Consider the following 17,012-nt stretch of genomic DNA (forward strand, 5'->3'; position numbering starts at 1 on the left):
AACATGTGCTGAATGCCCTTGTAAATTAAGGGAACTGTGTTAGAGAGAGCCTGCTTCAACCACAGATTAAATTGGGCTTTCTGGACTTGTCACAATGGACAGCAAACCCAGTTAATTACTTCGTATATAGCTTATCACTCTACCATGTAAATACCAGCTTTCTGAAAGTCATCCTCCCACAGGAGCTGCGCCTGAAACAGTCGTGCAAATGTGAACCAGCCTTCAGACTTAACGGAGGAATTGTGAGTTGCTTTTGTGAGCATAGCGCAGTGAAACCTGTGGCACACTCACCCCCAACAACGCTGTGCTAAGGCCCGTAACTTGCTGCACGGGGAGGAGGCGCAGCCTTGTGGGACTCACTCCAGCAAGTCCAGGCCTGCTCAAGTGACTGCTGCTCACTCCTCCCAGTTGCAGAGCTGTCCCACGGGCAAATACTGACAAATGCTTCAACTAAGAGATTCAGCTCCCCASGTAACTACTCTGCTGATAGTTGTGGTCAAAAAAGTGCAGAAGAAAAGTTCTCAACCTGCCTCTTCCTCCCCATAAATGCTCCTTGTGAAACGATCCCTCTCTAGGCTCTAAATCCTCTGAGCTGAGGTTGGGAGCACAACACTGTCACCTACCTGATAATCCATTGGCCTCCCAGCACTTGGCTCCATTTTGATATCAGGCTTGGACCTTCAAAAGAGCAGAAGRAACCTCAGTCAAACAACAGATGAACTCGCTGGAAACTGTGACAGAGCATTTCCCAGGGTTACTCCTAACAGYGCCTGCTCTTTTTGAATCTAAGGAACATAAACTCCAGGGGCTGTGAAACACCCCAGAACAGTACTGTTMTTTCTTCAGTTGCTGCTGAAAATGGTTGCATGGGGCAATGTGATTACCAACATATCCTTGCTCAGGGGACACATGGCTCTGGGGTGCAGACATGTCTGCGAGTTTGCCGTCACCTCTTGGCTTGCACAAGCTCACATCTGGCGCCCACCTCTTGTTGGAGACATTGGTGGTTACAGCTGTGACGGAAGCCAAGGAGATTGTGTCTGGGTCCAGCCCACCTCCTAGTCTCATGGCTTTTTGGTCCAGGTCTTCTGCTTCCAAAACAGCAGGTTCCTCTGYGGAAAGGCACACAGACAAAAGAATGTCTCTTACTATTTCCACTCTGTGAATAATTAAAGACTCGGAGAAAGGTAACCAATACGTCCTATCAAGCTCATTTGATAATACAAAGAACAATAGTCATCAGGTCAGGTCACAAACAAGCTGGTTGAAATTGGATGAAAAAAGAGATTTGAATAGTGGGACACTTTATTCCACCTGTGCAGCGTGCCAGCCTGCAGTTCTATGAAGGCAATAAGCTTTAGAAAACTGAACTCTAACAAACGAACAATGCAGACTTCAGGAGGTAGAAGAGCATTTGAGCATGTGCTGCAGCTCTAACTACCAGGATGGCAGCTGCAAAGCCCACCAACTGTCCAGCTTCAGGGAAGGGGTGAACAGGAGAAAGGGGTGATTTTCCAAGACCATTTTCCAGTCTTCCCTGCAGAGAGGGTTAAGACCCTAGGTCCCACAGGGCACAGAGAGACATGGCTGAGTTGGCCACCAGTCTGCACTAGTACTGAGAGAGCATGCTGAGCTTCTACATTTCCTTGTGTACTAGCYATGGACACGTATGCAATGTTCACCCCTCCTAGCTTTGCTTCTGGTCAAGAAATCACCACAGCTTCAGCCTCAATGTGTAAAGTAGCGATGGCTTCTTTCTTTGATGCAGTGCTGAGGATGAAGGGAGGTGGGAGCTGCTTTTGAGTCAGTGTKTTTTTTTTTCTGGCGCAGGGGGGATAATACCAAAACCACTCRTACAGCACAGGCACTGCTTTGGGGRAAAAAACAGGTTTYCTGTCACTTGGCTAGTTCAAGACAAGCTCTTAGCTTGCTCCAGGAGAGCAGAAATCATGTTGCTCACCATAGTCTGGCCTGGTTTCATGAGATAACACAGAAACAACCTTGGGCTTGAGYTGAAGTGAGAGGATCTAGGCTGGATGTGAGGAAAAGCTTTCGATCCAGGTGGAGAGAGGCACTGCTGCAAACTTGTGTGTGGAAAGAGTGTCCTCATCTGCCACGTGTGGGTGGGCAGACAGACTAGCACCCTCCCAGCTCTGCTTTCTGTGATTCAACGGGTCTGTTCGACAGGAGCAGAAGCTAGCTGAAAAACAGTGAAGAACTACCCAGGAAGAATATCTAAAGTAACATTTTGTCTTCTTCCACACATAAAGGCATTCCCCAATTTCTTTGTTACTGAAACATAATAATTTGATCCRAATGGAAACAACAAATTTCCGATCACTAACCTTCTGCATTCCCAGAAAAGTGTCCCATTTCAGCACCATTGCAGATATTGAGCCCTTGAAACAGACAACCTTGCAGCAACGGAGCCCCACTTCTTGCTGTGTTGCTGTTGCACTATTCATGCAGGTCTCCATGCACCACAGAGAAGCARTGAAAGGGCCAAATCATGCTTTTTGCTGTTACATTTGCAAGTAATCCCTAAAATAAGCCAGAAGCTGCCCACCTGACTTCCAGGTTTCACCATGATATCACAAGGTGGGTGATATCTTGCAAAGCCTTCGATGAGAGACTCTCTCCATCTATCCCGGCTTCACAGTTCCCCTGTGGAGACCTTCTCTCCAGCTCTCATCCTCTGCACCAAATGTACCCTGTCTAATCCTTGAGTTACTGACAGTGTTGATGAGAGCCATTTCTGGAGTCTCATCCCCATGGATTAGGGACTTTCCTGGAAAAGTAGTACTGGAAAAGGGAACATCCTCCTCCTAGCACCTACCTTGCTTCCGGTGATCATCCTTTGGCAGGCGCGTCTTGCCAAGCTTCATGGCTGAAAAAACTCCTTTCCCGGCTCTGGAAGAAGATGTGGATAAGAACTCATTGAATCCTTTATTTTTAGTACTGTTGTCTGTGACTGAGGGGTGAGAACAGGAGGTTTCACAGAATCACACAACAGTTGAGGTTAGATGGGACCTCTGGAGATCATCTAATCCAAATYCCCTGTTYAAATAGGGTCACCTAGAGCACATTGCCCAAAACCATTTCCAGATGGCTTTTGAATATCTCCAGAGAAGAAGATTCCACAACCTCTCTGGGCAACCTGTTCCAGTGCTCAGTCACCCTCACAGTGAAGAAGTCTTTCCTCATGTTCAAACAGACCTTCCTGTGTTTCTGTTTGTGCTCCTTGCCTCTCATCATATCACTGGGCACCACTGAGAATCATCTGGCCCCATCTTCTCGATACCCTCCCTTCAGATACTTCTAAACATTGTTATGATCCCCCCTCAGGCTTCTCTTCTGCAGGCTGGACAGGCACAGCTCTCTCAGCCTTTCCTCATAGGAGAGATGCTCCAGACCCTCAATCATCTTAGTAGCCTTCCACTGAACTCTCTCCAGTAGCTCCATTTCTCTCTTGTATTGGGGAGCCCAGCAGTGAACACAACGCTCCTGAGATGTGGCCTCATCCAAGCTGAATAGGGGTGGGGAAGATCACTTCCCTCAACCTGCTGGCAATGCTCTGCCTAATGCTACCTAAGACACCATTGGCTGCCTTTGTCGTAAGGACATATTGGTGGCTCATGGTCAACTTGTTGTCCACCAGAACTCCCAGGTCCTTCTCCACAGAGCTTTCCAGCAGGTCAGCCCCCAGCCTGTACTGGTGCATGGGGTTTTCCTCCTCAGGTGCAGGACTCTGTGCTTCCCTTTATTGAACTTCATGATGTTCCGCTCTCCTTTTCCAGCTGAAAGCAAGAGTAGAAATATCAGCTGAAAGCAGGGACTRCTGCAAACAGGGGATAAAATGCCTTCAGGCAAAGTCAGTATCTCAGCTAAATGCACTGCCTTTGGGTCCTGGGTTCCCTTTTTCTTTTCTTTTCTTTTTTTTCCCTTGGCAAAATCCCCCAAAGCTCTGATATTATACAAAAGCTGTGGTGTTATACAGGACTGGAGCACTGTCTTATCCACCAATGGGCTGTTGTACCAGTTCCAGGTCTAYCTCTGCTTTCCCCTACTGCTCACAGCCTTGCATTTTGTCATGACTTGTTCATGTGATTTGTCCTGAGGGCAGTTACCTAAAATAGTCTTTTAATGAAACCTAAAAATTCTAATCACCTTCCTATCAAAAACTAGCAATCTCTTTGGCTGGATCAGCAACAAATCTGCAGAGATTCTAAAATTTCCCAAACTGTCCATTACAGCAAAATGATTTTTACCCTTCCAACATAGTTCTCACCAGTACCAGGTCAAGAAGGTTGGGACATCCCCAGGCAGAGATCACAAACATCCRTTACATCTTGCCTGCATGGGTTCTTGCTTTGTTCCTCCATCACTTCTCTGGACTGTTGCTAATTCACTCAGAATAGTTTAGGCTAATTGGCTGATAAAATAATGATTTGCTAATTGCAAAGCTTAAGCCAAGCTTAAGAAGTATGACTTGTCTTAGCTCCAGCAAATGCTGCAGTGGAGCTAGGACTGTTATTCCAGCTCAGAATTTAGCCCATGAAATCACAAATGCGTTGAAAGCCCGGACCCATAGGTTATATGGTATTTTTTTATGTTCCTCATTTGACAGAAGTATCTCAGGTGTTTGGCATAAATGCTTTGGCTTCTGTAGCTCAGAGTTCACCTGTTACTAATGTTCATTTAAACTTTGTCCAGTCCGGCAAAGAAACAAGCAGATGTTCAAATTGCTATTCAAATGAATATACCCTGGGATATTTTCTTAGCTCATCAAAGCCTCATGAATTGGGACAATTTAGATGAGCTTAAGATCTAGTCTCAGCTTTGTTATAGTGCCAGCTTCAGAGCAATCGTCTAGTCTGTACATAGTGCAGTACAAAACACAGTGTTCAGTAAATGGTATGATTTCTGTACTGCAGACTGGATTGCTCTCAAATGTAGATCTAATAAACAGGCAGAGAATGTTAAAGACAATGACAAATTTCCAGATATTTCAAGCAGACTGTTCATTGTTGTTTGGATGTAACTCCATGTTGCTAATGCAAAGAGATGAGAACTTCTGAGCTGCACTGGTGAAAGTTAGTGTGTCTGGATGCAACGTGGATTTTTCGCTTGATGATTCAGCTGAAAAACTCACTAGGAAAAAGCCTCTACAATGTCTACAGAACTGAAATCAACAGGAATATAAGCCAAACCATGGCATATTCTCACTCTATTATTAAAGAGTAAAGAGATGCAGAGCTACTTGAGTGAAATAGTTTACAATGGTCTCAGTCAAAGGTGATAAAGCTGATGGGGAATTTTGGGGGTGAAAAATTCCTGGTAGCTRAAATTGATTCTCTTTGCAGAAACCCATCAAGTTTGATAGATGCATTCTCAGGCCAGGTTAAAAGCAAAGAGGACCTCCCTTCCAACTTGGTTAACAGGACGGAGGGGCCAGTGCCCAGGCTCTGATCTGGATATAGTCAGGATTGAGCTGCATTGCTGATGTGCCAGGTGACAGCTCTGAAACTTCAAGATTTCCCCAAATATCAGCTTTATTCACAGATGATTGGGACCAAACCATGAAGTCTGGACACATTTTCACAAAACAAAGAAGTTCTGGCTTTGCAGTCAGCCTGATGTATTTGTTCCCTTAAATAACATCTGGAAGTTTGCAGGCTGCTGACAGCCAGAGCAATGAGAAGAAAATTCAGGGGAAYAGTAGGATAGTGTGTTCATCAAGAGAGGGCGAAATTCAGCTGGGGCAAGACCAGGTACAGGTCTTTCTAGGTATAGGAAAGTACAGGAACTTTTTATAGTTGAGCTTTAATTGGGACTAAAGCAATGCTCAGGGCTCAGGGGAGTCTCTGGAAGCTGTGATTAACTCACTTTACAAACAAGATTTGTGAAAGGGCAATTTCTCAATTGACAGAATGAGTAAAGACGATGAGCAGATTTCTGTATCTGCAATGCTGYCAAGGAACATCTGCCTCGAGGTGCTGCGGAGGAAGCAGCACTGTTAAGCTGCAAACTCCTTTTTATGAACAAATGCTGTTCACAGCTCAGGCTGTGAAACTCTGCTCTGAGAGCATTCTCCACCACCAAGTCTCCTTACCGCGACCAGAGGAAATCCAGCAGACAAACATCTCTTTGGTGAGAGACTGCACTTCCAGGGGTGATTACATTCCCTTCTTTTCAGTTAATCTCTTAAAAAGAGAGGGAAAAAAATCCTGCCAACTCAGGACTGGCATTAGGAGATTTGCCTGCAGATGGTTAAAAAGCACCGTATCTACGCCAGGAATCACTGAGTTTCCCAGGGAAATAAAACAAAGCACAAGGGCAACTGGTATGGATGATGGTGCCAGGAGGACTCTGCAGGGAAGACCCAGTAGTGCTGGCCCCCCACTAGGACCCAAAATCGCAAGCTCCTTGTGAAGGCCCTGAGGGTATACTGACTCCTGGTTAGCACTGGCTGGATCTGGTGCCCCAGTCAGCAAAATAATGGTGTCCCTTAAAGCTGAGCACATTGTTTCAGGCCACATGGAACCAGGCTGGGATCAAGCACCTGGTCTGAAGTGCTTGCACAGAAACCCATCCCGGCAAGACCAACCCATCTCATCCTCTTCTGGAGGGATGCACGTAGAAGCTGGTGCTCACCCCCCCTCCCATCCCCAGGCCATGACCCCTTGCTATCAGCTGAGCCTCAGTCAATAAGTGCTGCAGAAGCCTCTGACATTTCCTCAAAGACAGTTTTACTGCAAAAGATGCATCAGGAAATGGGAAATAGCTTGATAGTTTCTAGCACGTCCACAAGATGATCCTCAGCTCTAGGTGGCTTCAGAGAGCAGAGTTGGGGGGGGTAACAAGGTCCCTCCACAGCATAAAATTTCAGGTACTGTCCTCATGCCTGTACCCCCRGCCCCTCTCTCCACTGGTCATTTCAGCCCCAATAAAAAAATCTGGCACTGCCTCCTCCTTTACGACTGGTTTTACAGTTATTATTTCAGAGAATTGGAGCTCTGAGGAGGCAAACAKCTAGGAAACAGATGACTTTGGAGAAAAAGAAGACAGCAGACTTCAGCAGTGTAATTTCCAAGTGCCAAGGAGAAGGGAAGAAGCAAGAGAAGGAGCAAGAAGGGAGCAGCCCCTGGACCCTGCAGAGCTCCTTAGAGCTACCACAGAGGAGAATGTAACCCTGCAAAGGCAGATGCCCAGGTAACCCATCCCGGTGGCTCCTCCTCCTTCCCCCAGCCCCTTTCCAAGCTCCATCTGTCACTTTTTCCAATCCAGGTGAGCACTGACATGGCCCTTCCCRGCACCCAGCCCTAGGGATACTACCTTTACCAGCTGGCAGTCCAGGACCCGGCTTTCCCCAGGAGATGCTGGAAGAGCTTGGTCAAGACAGGAGAGCCACCAGCAGCGCATCTAAGGTGGAGTGGCCATCTCGGCACAGCCCACATCCATGAGGAGGAGGCAACCCATGTGCAGGTTGAGGCCGAAGAGGGACAGAGACCCCAGCCAAGTATCCTCTCCACAGCAGGGGCTTTGCAGCATTAAACAGAGGTTGYGCCAACCCCTCCCCTTCCTTTTGCCCCCCCTCTACCACTCCAGCAAGGCTAAAACTAAGAGGGAAGTGGCTGTAGGAACCTGGAGAGTATAGMTGGGAAGCCAGAGCTGGCTGAGAGCTGACACCGTCTCTGCATGAATACTACATGAGGGACCGAGAACCTGATATGCTAACACAGGCTGTGAGAGCCTTCTCCTTTGCAAAAACCTAAGTTTAGCCTGAAGAATTGAGCCAACAGGGAGGAGGCTGCCAGAGGACTATTTGCCTTGTTCCCATCCAAAAACACTTAAATCTGCTCAACTACAACCAAGTTTKAGAGAAGGGTCAAGACTGGATTCCCACAAGTTTGGGGGTGGAGGACAGAGCACCTTGACTGCATTTGCTGCCCAACAAGCCTAACACTATATTAGACACCAGAGTATCCACACCACGTTCCCTGTTGCTGTTCCTTTGGCATTCTCTGGTGTTTAATGTGTGGTTGAGCAGATGAATCATCCTCARTTGGTGGTGAAGTGCACATCCACTGTTTTGTCTGCTGCTCAGAGAAGCACTTAGTTTTGCTCTTTAGGTTTCACTCATGTGGATCTCCATAAACTGAGCAGGGAGAATCAGACAGATTTTGAGGCACATGTGTGCACAGGAGGTGGAAGCAGGCTCTCTACCAGCCTGCTTCGAGTTAAAGATCTGGTTGCAGGTTACTAGTCAATTATTCATGGGTAAATAGGACATTTTAATCATTGCTTTTTACTAGGGAATTGARGGCAGAGAAAGGGAATGAGTTTTTCAGGCTTTTTTTTTTCTTTTTCCCAGGAATCATGCTTATCTGAGGGTTTGGTAGGCCCTGCCTCCATTCTAATGAGCCCTGTCGAGTGCAGTGGCCAAACCCTGCATCGGACAAATAGATAAGGCCTCTTCATCCCCCTCAGCTCATTCYTACCAGAGGAGATATCAACAACCCTCAGACGCACTTTGTATCCCTCCCTTTCCCGCATACCCGAACTGAAGAGAAGAACCAGACCACAACAGCAAAGGTCAGGCTGCGTGGCAGGAACATCAGCYGTGACCCAGTGGTTCCTACAGCTGCTCACTCCTTGAAGACTTTTCTCTCCCTGCCTCACCATCTCTGTCTTCTCTGTTTACGCTGTTTAGCCAGGAGGGTCTATCTGTTCACACACAATCAGCACTGTAAGGTACTGCCCCAAACTGGTCTTTAAGCAGCAGCGTAACAAGCATGACCCAGCGGAGAAGACAYTGATCAGAAAGCGCTGGCTGTAGGGATCGGAGCTGGACAGCAGGGTATTAAGCTGTACTTACTGGAGGTTCAAGGTTAAATTTCAGCAGATTTGCTAAGTCAAACAGCTGGAGGTTGCTGCTGTATGGAAAAAGCTCAGACATAGCTGGTGTGGTATCATCACAAGGAACTGGAGATAAAGGGCAGACAGTAGCTGAAGAAACTTGTCTACTTGGACGCCTGACAGTCTGAGAAGTCGGGAAAGGAGGTATAAAGCTGGTGCTGTGTCCTATTTACTCATCTCTCCTGCCTTCCCTCCAAAGATGGACCACAGTGTGGGTGTCTCTGCATCCAACACCTCGGTGGTCATGGCACCWGCAAAGCCAGCCGGGACCTACTGGTTCCCACAAAGCACATGCCCAAATGCACAGGAGCAAGAGTTGGCAAAGCAGTCAGCCCCTGCCTGCAGTGATAAAACCCCTGTTGGGCTAYGTCTGTGCTAGGAGGTTAATCCATGCCAGGAACCTCTTCTGTTCCAAGCCCCAGGCCACCAGGTCATGCCCAGGGTGAGAAACTCTCCCCTCACACCAGGGCCCATCCAAATTGCCCCTGCGGCAGCCTTGCCCTGGCTTAACCCCTGCCCCTGTGGGACCTCTCTGTGCCATCACCCATGCTGGCAGTGTCCTGGGAGGACCAGGGGGCAATGTCCAGCCTGGCAGTCTTTAATTCACTAAACAGCCATATAGTGCTCTGCTCCTTCAGTTGTCACTGGGATGGTCTAGAAGTCTAAAATCCAAGCAGAAATTTCCTCAAATCTTCTCCTACCATCTGTCATGCTTGTTATGAAGCAGCTTGCAGGGAGGGGAAGCCCTCTCTCGCAGGGCTGTGCCCAGCCTTGTGCTGGAWGGGCTAGCCCTGACAGGTCTGTGAAAGGGGAGGTCAGAGGGAAATGGTCAGACAGGATCCTCCTGTTCTGAGTCACAGGAGAAGYAAATCAGGACTGCTGCTTTGCACCGAGGTGAGACGCTGCTGGTCAGGGGCTGCAGGTCCCTGGGAGTCCCTGGCCTCTCAAGGGGCAGGTCTGCTGCTCCCTCACCTGTCTGCAAAGCATGGGCTCCAGGCTCCTGCTGCATCCTGAACCTGATGGGAGCCAACTCCAGACCCTACAGTTCCCTACCAATTTTGCCATGACCCACTCCAAGCCTGTCTTTTACGTTTGACTTTTCCTGTAAATAAAAATTCTCTGCAGGCTCTGAGGGTTCAGGCCAAACATCCAAGAGACCCAGTCCCCTCCAGGCCTGACACTTTCAGCTTCAGAGAAGGGGAGAACACGCCATGTACTGGATCAGCCACAACACATGCTAGGAAAGTTGGAAACAAGAAGAAGGAGAAGGATCAGAGAGAGGAAACCTACTTGTGCTCCTTTGTCTTCTCTTTGCCTTTGCTGGAGCCAGTGGTCATGCGTCAGGGGAACAAAAGGCAAACAAGCTTGAGTGCACTTCAACCAGACCATGAAACCAGAAGAGACTGCTCTTCCCCTTGCAGCTTTCTTCACTGGTGCTCCCAGCACCCCATCCCTGGGCTGTGCTCATGGATCACCTTCTTGAGCAGGGCTGACCCCCAAATGTCTGCACCTGTAATTTAGATCTCTGCATGATCCTCTGCCGGACTAGAGGGGCTTAAGGAGACCACAACTCCTTGCAACCAGGAGTTGGAGGTGATGCACATTCAGCAAACATATGCATAGGGCCAAATGTGGATGTACACGTACAAAGGTGAGTGGATGTGTGCATGTGTTCAGGCTGTTGCAGGGGCAGGAGACACCATCTCTTCTCCTTTTTTTGAGGGGGGGGGATAGGAGAGAATCATCTTGCTCATCTTCCCACAAAAGTGAACTTCTTATCTTCCCTCTAGGAAGGGTTCAGCTGGATGAAATGGGATGGATCTGAGGGGTCCCATCTCTGCCCAGTCTGACACTGTGTCTTCCTGCCCTGACATCACGCAGGTAATGCTGGCTCATCACCTTCCTGCTTTGGTTTGCCAGCCTCTGCTCAGCTGTCTTCTGGCTTTTGCTCCCTTTTTGTTGTCCTTTTCTCAGGGCTTCTACATTTTTATATTCTGATCTTATCTCCCTTTTTTTTCTCCCCAGTCGTGCTTTCTTTCCCTAGCCARTCTCTCCCATCCAGGGTCCTCCTGTACTCCAACAGTCCCGCTGAGCAGTAGCAGAAGCACCCTGTACCCTGCTCCTCCACACCAAAAAATGCTCTTTCCAGTTCCGCTGCCTTTCACCTGCCTGACTGGGAGTAGAAGGGCTTACGCACCAGCAAAGTGGGGTGGAGAAAGCAATTAACCAGTTCTAAAAGAAGCTCTAATCGAGAGCTGTTTTTTAATTACAGCTTGTTACTCTGCAGGGTRAGAGGCACCTAGTGCAAAAGCTGTGCCCTGCTTTCCTCCTCTGCACTGCTGTGGCTCGTTGCAAGGAGGGGATTTCATCCCATGGCCACATCTGTGCTGTGGACACAGAGCAGGAGAGTGGCTTCAGAGCTGTGACCTCTGTCTTTCTGTGCACTGAGCTGCTTGAAAGCCACTCAGAGAACCAAAAATTAGATAGTCTGTAAGTATAGATGAGTCTGGAGGACCAGTTCCAGCACAGGRGAGGACCCTTTGGTGAAGACTGAGGCCTTCTTGTTCAGCCCAGCGTGGAGAGGAATCAGCTTAGAGCCTGGACTGGAAAATGACCAAGGAAATCCAACTACAAGCTGCCTCTAAAAGTGGCATTCCTGTGCTCCCCCTGCACCATCACTTGTTCTGAGAGCAAACTGTCTGAAACTTACTCTCTTTGATTTTACAAGGCAAGTTTCTTTCCAGCTGAGCTTGTCCTGGGAACAGACAAATATCTTTTCCAGCAGCTCAGCTGTTTCATCTGCATTGTAAAAACCTCCCTAGTGCCCCTGCTCAGTAGCAGGGAGAGGATTTCAATCACTCCATGCTTTCTCCCAGAGCTTGTGGATGTGGTCTGAGCTCCCTGCAAAGCCATGGCCAGTGCCACCTCCCTTGCACTGCTGACTCCCAGCCTCACCTTACCTCATTGAATATTTAGGTTTGACGTGTGGTCTAGACTTCATCAAACTGTTCCTCTTGCTACATGGCTGGTTCAACCATGCCTGAACATGGAGCCCCTTGGCATTGCCATAGGGATGAGCAGCTGCATGTCCCAAGTGACTACCACAGCAGGACCCTTGCCTGTCAGGGACGCTCTCCTCCCCAAGCTGGGGACCATCACACCTGCCATGGGAATGGCTCTGCTTAGGGATGGGATGGGGCCAGGCACTTTTCTGAGCCCCCACCATGCCAGGCCCAGGGGCTGCATCCCCGGGTGAGTGGGAACGGGGCAGTACCTGAGCCTGCACCCTCACCCAGTTCATTTTATTGGTCTCAGTGTGATCAGTATGTCCCTGGATGGAGGATGCAAGTACGTACTCCTGRCTGCCCTGTCACTCTGTGTGTTTGCCTTCTCCCTTAATTCTCTTCTCTCCTCGTTCTCCCACAYGGCAATGAGGGATGCTGCTAGCCCAGCCTGTCTGGACACTCAGATAATTAGTGCCTGGGTGGATTAGCTGATGGCCCCTGAAGAGGACATCTCAAAGCCTCCCCAGCCGTGCTGCTGTGGTGTGCCATCTGGGTTGGATACACCTCCTCCACTGTGGACCACAGTCTAACCTAACTTAGCGGCATCTGAAAAGGGCACTGATTTCCCATTAAGGGCATCACCAGTGGATTCTCATTTTATGTCTTCAGGCAACTTGGTCTTAAGCATTTTCATTAGCACAGAGCAGYCTGTGGTCCCGTCCTGGAGCTGATCTAAGGGAGGCCAATATACAGAGTTACACTCTTGCAAAACAAAGCCACTTGGACACAAAATGGCATCTTGTCCTGGGGCCAGGAAAGTGGTCCAGTAGATCTAGGCATGAAATATGCATCAAATTCCCTTGTCTGAGTGGCTTGTATTGATATATGTGTGTGTGTGTATATATATGTATATATATAATGTGTAAGATATATGTATAGCCACATATTGGCATGTAGGCTGGTCGATCAAACATTGTTGACAAGCAGAGAAAGAAAACCACAGAATTAATGCATGTACATCCCCCCACATACTTTGAAGGAGGGAAAATGAAACATATGTGTGTATATATATATATATATATATATATATATATGTGCCATATCTATACACATGTTTAGAAGCCTGCACTGTCTCAGGAATGAGAGGATGTAAAGCCAGGCTAGTGGGACTACATTTGGCTTTTAATGTTAAATGATAAATAAGCTCCAGTCTAGGCACCATAATCCTATGGCTGGAAAACATGCTAAATCACTACCCTGAGCACATCTGACTTTACACCAGGGCTGCGTAAGTGAGTGTAGAAAAAGCTGTTTCTGTATGGTGCACCCTTCTCTCCCACGGCTCAGAGACCTGCTCKGCTGGTGCAAGAGGCACCGTGCAGAGCAGCCGTGTGCAGGAGCCCTGCTTGGAGGCTCCACGCTGACCCTGCGATGGGTTTCAGACCTGCCCCTTCCAGCCAGGCCACAAGTCCAGCCTATCTGTGTGGTTTCAGTGCAAGACGCTTGGGSTACAGAGTTTGCAAAGCTGGGTGGGAGGCCACTGGGGAGTATGAGCCAGGGCTCAGCACAAAGATCACACCCAGAGCTCTGGATCACATCCCTTCACATGTATGCATATGTGTTACATTTAAGTATTTCTGTTAGAGTGTGACAGGTTTTGGCTAGTCCTTGGCATTTTTCCTCATCTTTGCCCAAAACTGAGGGCTTCTCTTCCCTTGATTTCTCCCCTAGCTCCCCTGAATTACAGGTACATGCTAGTTGTATCCATTTGGGTCTGCGCTGGAAAAAAAACTACTACCCATGTAACAAACCCAAAGGCAGGTGCTAGCCAGCCTCCCTACTAATGAAGTGCCAGCCAGACCGGTCAGATTTTGGGGTACTCAGGTGCTTCACAGAAGCTTTTTCCTTCTCAATTTCAGCAGAAGCTTGTGCAAAGCACTGCCCTTTTCAGCTTATTTGGCACAGATCTGTGTTGCTGTTGTAGGGAGTTTTGGTTAGAAGCCTGCTCTAAACTCTTGCAATACGGCATCATCATGTAAAATCCCCAAATGCTATTTTCACTTCATCTTTTTCTTCTGGAAAGAAACAGGTTCCAAGCTCCTCAGTAAGGGATGAGGAGAGGCAGGGCTGAGAACTGCAGCAACACTGCTACTACACGGCTAGAGGCTGAAACTGGAAAGTGAGCAAGGGACCAAACTGTTTAGGGAGCAGGGAAGGAGGGAGTCAGGATACCTGAATGGTAACATGAGGTGTCTTTTCTCTTTTCCCTTAGCCTTAGCTCTGCAATCACAAAGAGCAATTGATTCAGATGTGATTCATTCTGCTGCAATGCCAAAGACCCTTGCCCACCTTCTCCTCTCAAACCGCAATCAGTAACATGCAACAACCAACCAACCAAGCCCAATTCACAAGCATGCCAGAGTGAAACCTCACTGCAGCAAGACTTGTTCACTTACTGGCATTCAGGGAACTGGGCACAGAGATGGGAGCACTGGCGATGCTGGAATGAGCAGGGGGAAGAGAGAAAGAGCAAACAAGGCAGACAGACAAAGAGCATTGCTTCAGGATGGATGGAAAGACAGATGGCCCTGAGATGGCTGTTTGGCTGGTGCTGTGAGTAGATGGATGGACAGAGAGAYTCACACAGGGATGGATGGATGGATAGATAGACTGGTATTAGGATGAATTGACAGATAGACCTGTACTGGGGTGAATAGATGGATGGAAAGAATTGCAATGAGACAGATGGATGTATAGATGAATGGATGTAGAAAATGGCACTGGGATAGATGGATGGAGAAAATGGCATTAGGATGATTAACACAACTGTCGAGAACTGCATTGGGATGGCTGGGTGGACAGATAGGCAGACTGACAAATATTACTATCCAAGCTCCTTTGAAAATACCATAAGTAAAAAGAAATGTATCCTGGCTGGGCATATGGAAGAACAGATTGAATGCAAAGAAGTCCTGATCATTGGGGAGGAGAGGCTGGGGTGAGTACAAGGAGCTCTGCTCCCCTTATTGAGAAGAGGACAGGAAGCAATTTCTTAGGGTCCAAATGCCATGTAGGGACTGACACACCAGCATGCATGTCACACACATGCACACACCACGCCCGAAGAGCCTGAGCTAAGGAGGAACRTCACGCTTGGTACCTGGAATCTTCAGGGTCATCGCTGTTTGGAGGAGGCACAGCCAGGAGTGCAAATATGAGGAAGAACAAAAAACACAAACACCCCCAGACATAACTTATTCAAACTGCCCTGGGGATGGTCTTGCCCTGGACTGACTCCTGCCCCTGCCTGAGAATGGGTTGGGGCTGGGAGCATTGGCCTGGGCTCACTCAGGCTGGGTAAACTTGCATCCATAGACAGAGTCTTATTCACGGTGTCTTYGAGAGACCACTAGCTTTACAGAGAGATCTTCCCAAGAAGCATGAGTGTATTATCTGGGATATGACTGCAAAGGGATCACAGGACCTGCCTCTCCTTTGCAATGCAATACTGCAGCAGGTTTTGCAGTTGTGGCTTCATCCACAGAGAGCTCCTGGAGCACAGAGCTCATCTGCTGCTACTGTAGATTTCTTCCTCCTTTGCAGTCTTCAGCTCCAACTTCAAAGCACTCAGGTGTCMTGTCCCACACTTTTCCAAAGACTCAGTGCTATGATGCTGGCGCATGAAGCGCTGGCTTCACACCTGACCCTTGTTCCAAGCCACGGTAGCGGCAGGGCCAGTTCCTCTCAGATCCTCACTCCTTGCCCTATTCTCTTGGCCTGAGAGACAGCTCAGTGGTGAAATCTCCCAGACGCTGAACATGCTTCACACCCTATGCTGAGCAGCTACCTGGGAGGAAGCTTTGGGGTTTAAACCAGACTGACCTACATCCCAAATTCTAAACCTGTTTATACCTGGACAGTCACATACTTATGGAACGCAGGGAGACTGGGATGGGCTTGGATGACAGCAAACTCATAAAAATCAGCATYTCACTGGTCATGACATTTTGGTACCTTGCTACTGACTTGTATCCGTCGTTAAACTTAATCCTGAGTTAGGTGCAGAAGAGAAAGAGAGAAAAAAACAAACAAACAAAAAAGAAAATAGTATCAGGCTTACTGAAACAAGCCACTACCACCAAGGGAAACATTGACTCAGTTAATGCAGACTTGCTCCAAGCAAGCCAGTCTGTAAAGCTACCCTTTCTAAGGAGGGGTGGCTGCATAGCCACAGCCACAATTCCCAGCCACCAAATATTTTTGTTGCTTACTGTAACAGRGTTTGTAAATTGTGGCATTGGGTTTGCTTCAAAGTGGGGCCTGGCAGTGGTGACGCCCAGCTTCCTACTAGGAGAAAGGTATTTATCTGAACCATGGGACACATGTCACCATGCASTGAGGATGGGACACCACTGCCTTCCCGGAAGGGTTAGCCTCAGCCATGCGGTAAGGATCTCTGCACAGATGACTGATGGTAACTTCTACTGCGTGCACCTGACCTAGGTACTCTGCTTAGACTGTCTCCAGGAAAAACTCAGTTGGTGGTGGGATCTGAACTTCTGACACAGGACACGAGTTGTCACCACTCTGACAGCAGACAGGATCAGCTGATTTGGTTCAAATAGCACATGAAAGTGGCTGGGGGATAGCAGATGAGCAACCGAATAGAGTGACATTATCTGTTGCTCCAGCTAGATCTGGAAGATCTCCTATGCTGGATCAGTTTGGAGTCAACCTAAATCACAGCTGCTAAAAGCTACCTGCTAATATGTCAATCTGCTGCTGGAAGCTCTACCCTGGGACTCAAAACCATACCCAGTTCATTGCTTTGAACACCCTGTTGTGCCCTGTTCCTGCCCTTTGAGGATGCATTTTTCCTGTCAATTTAGTGGTACATTGGATGGTTGCAAAAAGATGGGGGGACTTGACAGGGACTGAGAGCTTTTGGGAGATCATTTGGTTCTCTTGCTTTCACAGGCTGAAAACGACCCCAGACCTGCCTGATTCAGATTCATCCTTTCGGCTGTCTCCATTGCTTAGCCCTGAATCCATGGCTTAACTGCACACACTGACTATACTGATGGAGAC

General features: G+C 48.2%; 1 protein-coding gene across 4 annotated transcripts in view; it reads right to left on the bottom strand.

The window, feature by feature from the left end:
• The window catches only part of OTOF (otoferlin), a 111,180-nt gene that overhangs the window by 41,119 nt on the left and 53,049 nt on the right, over positions 1-17,012 (bottom strand). For 3 of the 4 annotated variants that reach the window (XM_085305684.1, XM_085305683.1, XM_085305682.1), the window contains 3 exons: positions 2,837-2,910; positions 986-1,112; positions 624-678 (listed from right to left, as the gene is read on the bottom strand). In XM_085305684.1, the coding sequence (XP_085161810.1) occupies positions 624-678; positions 986-1,112; positions 2,837-2,910 (256 nt within the window). Of the gene's footprint in view, positions 1-623; positions 679-985; positions 1,113-2,836; positions 2,911-10,209; positions 10,240-14,156; positions 14,205-15,084; positions 15,106-15,938; positions 15,975-17,012 lie in introns of all 4 variants that reach the window. The other variant, XM_085305681.1, reaches the window with a different exon arrangement.

The sequence above is a fragment of the Rhea americana genome, unplaced genomic scaffold, assembly GCF_003343005.1.
Source record: "Rhea americana isolate MKP2758 unplaced genomic scaffold, rheAme1 scaffold_225, whole genome shotgun sequence".
Classification (NCBI taxonomy): Eukaryota; Metazoa; Chordata; class Aves; order Rheiformes; family Rheidae; genus Rhea; species Rhea americana.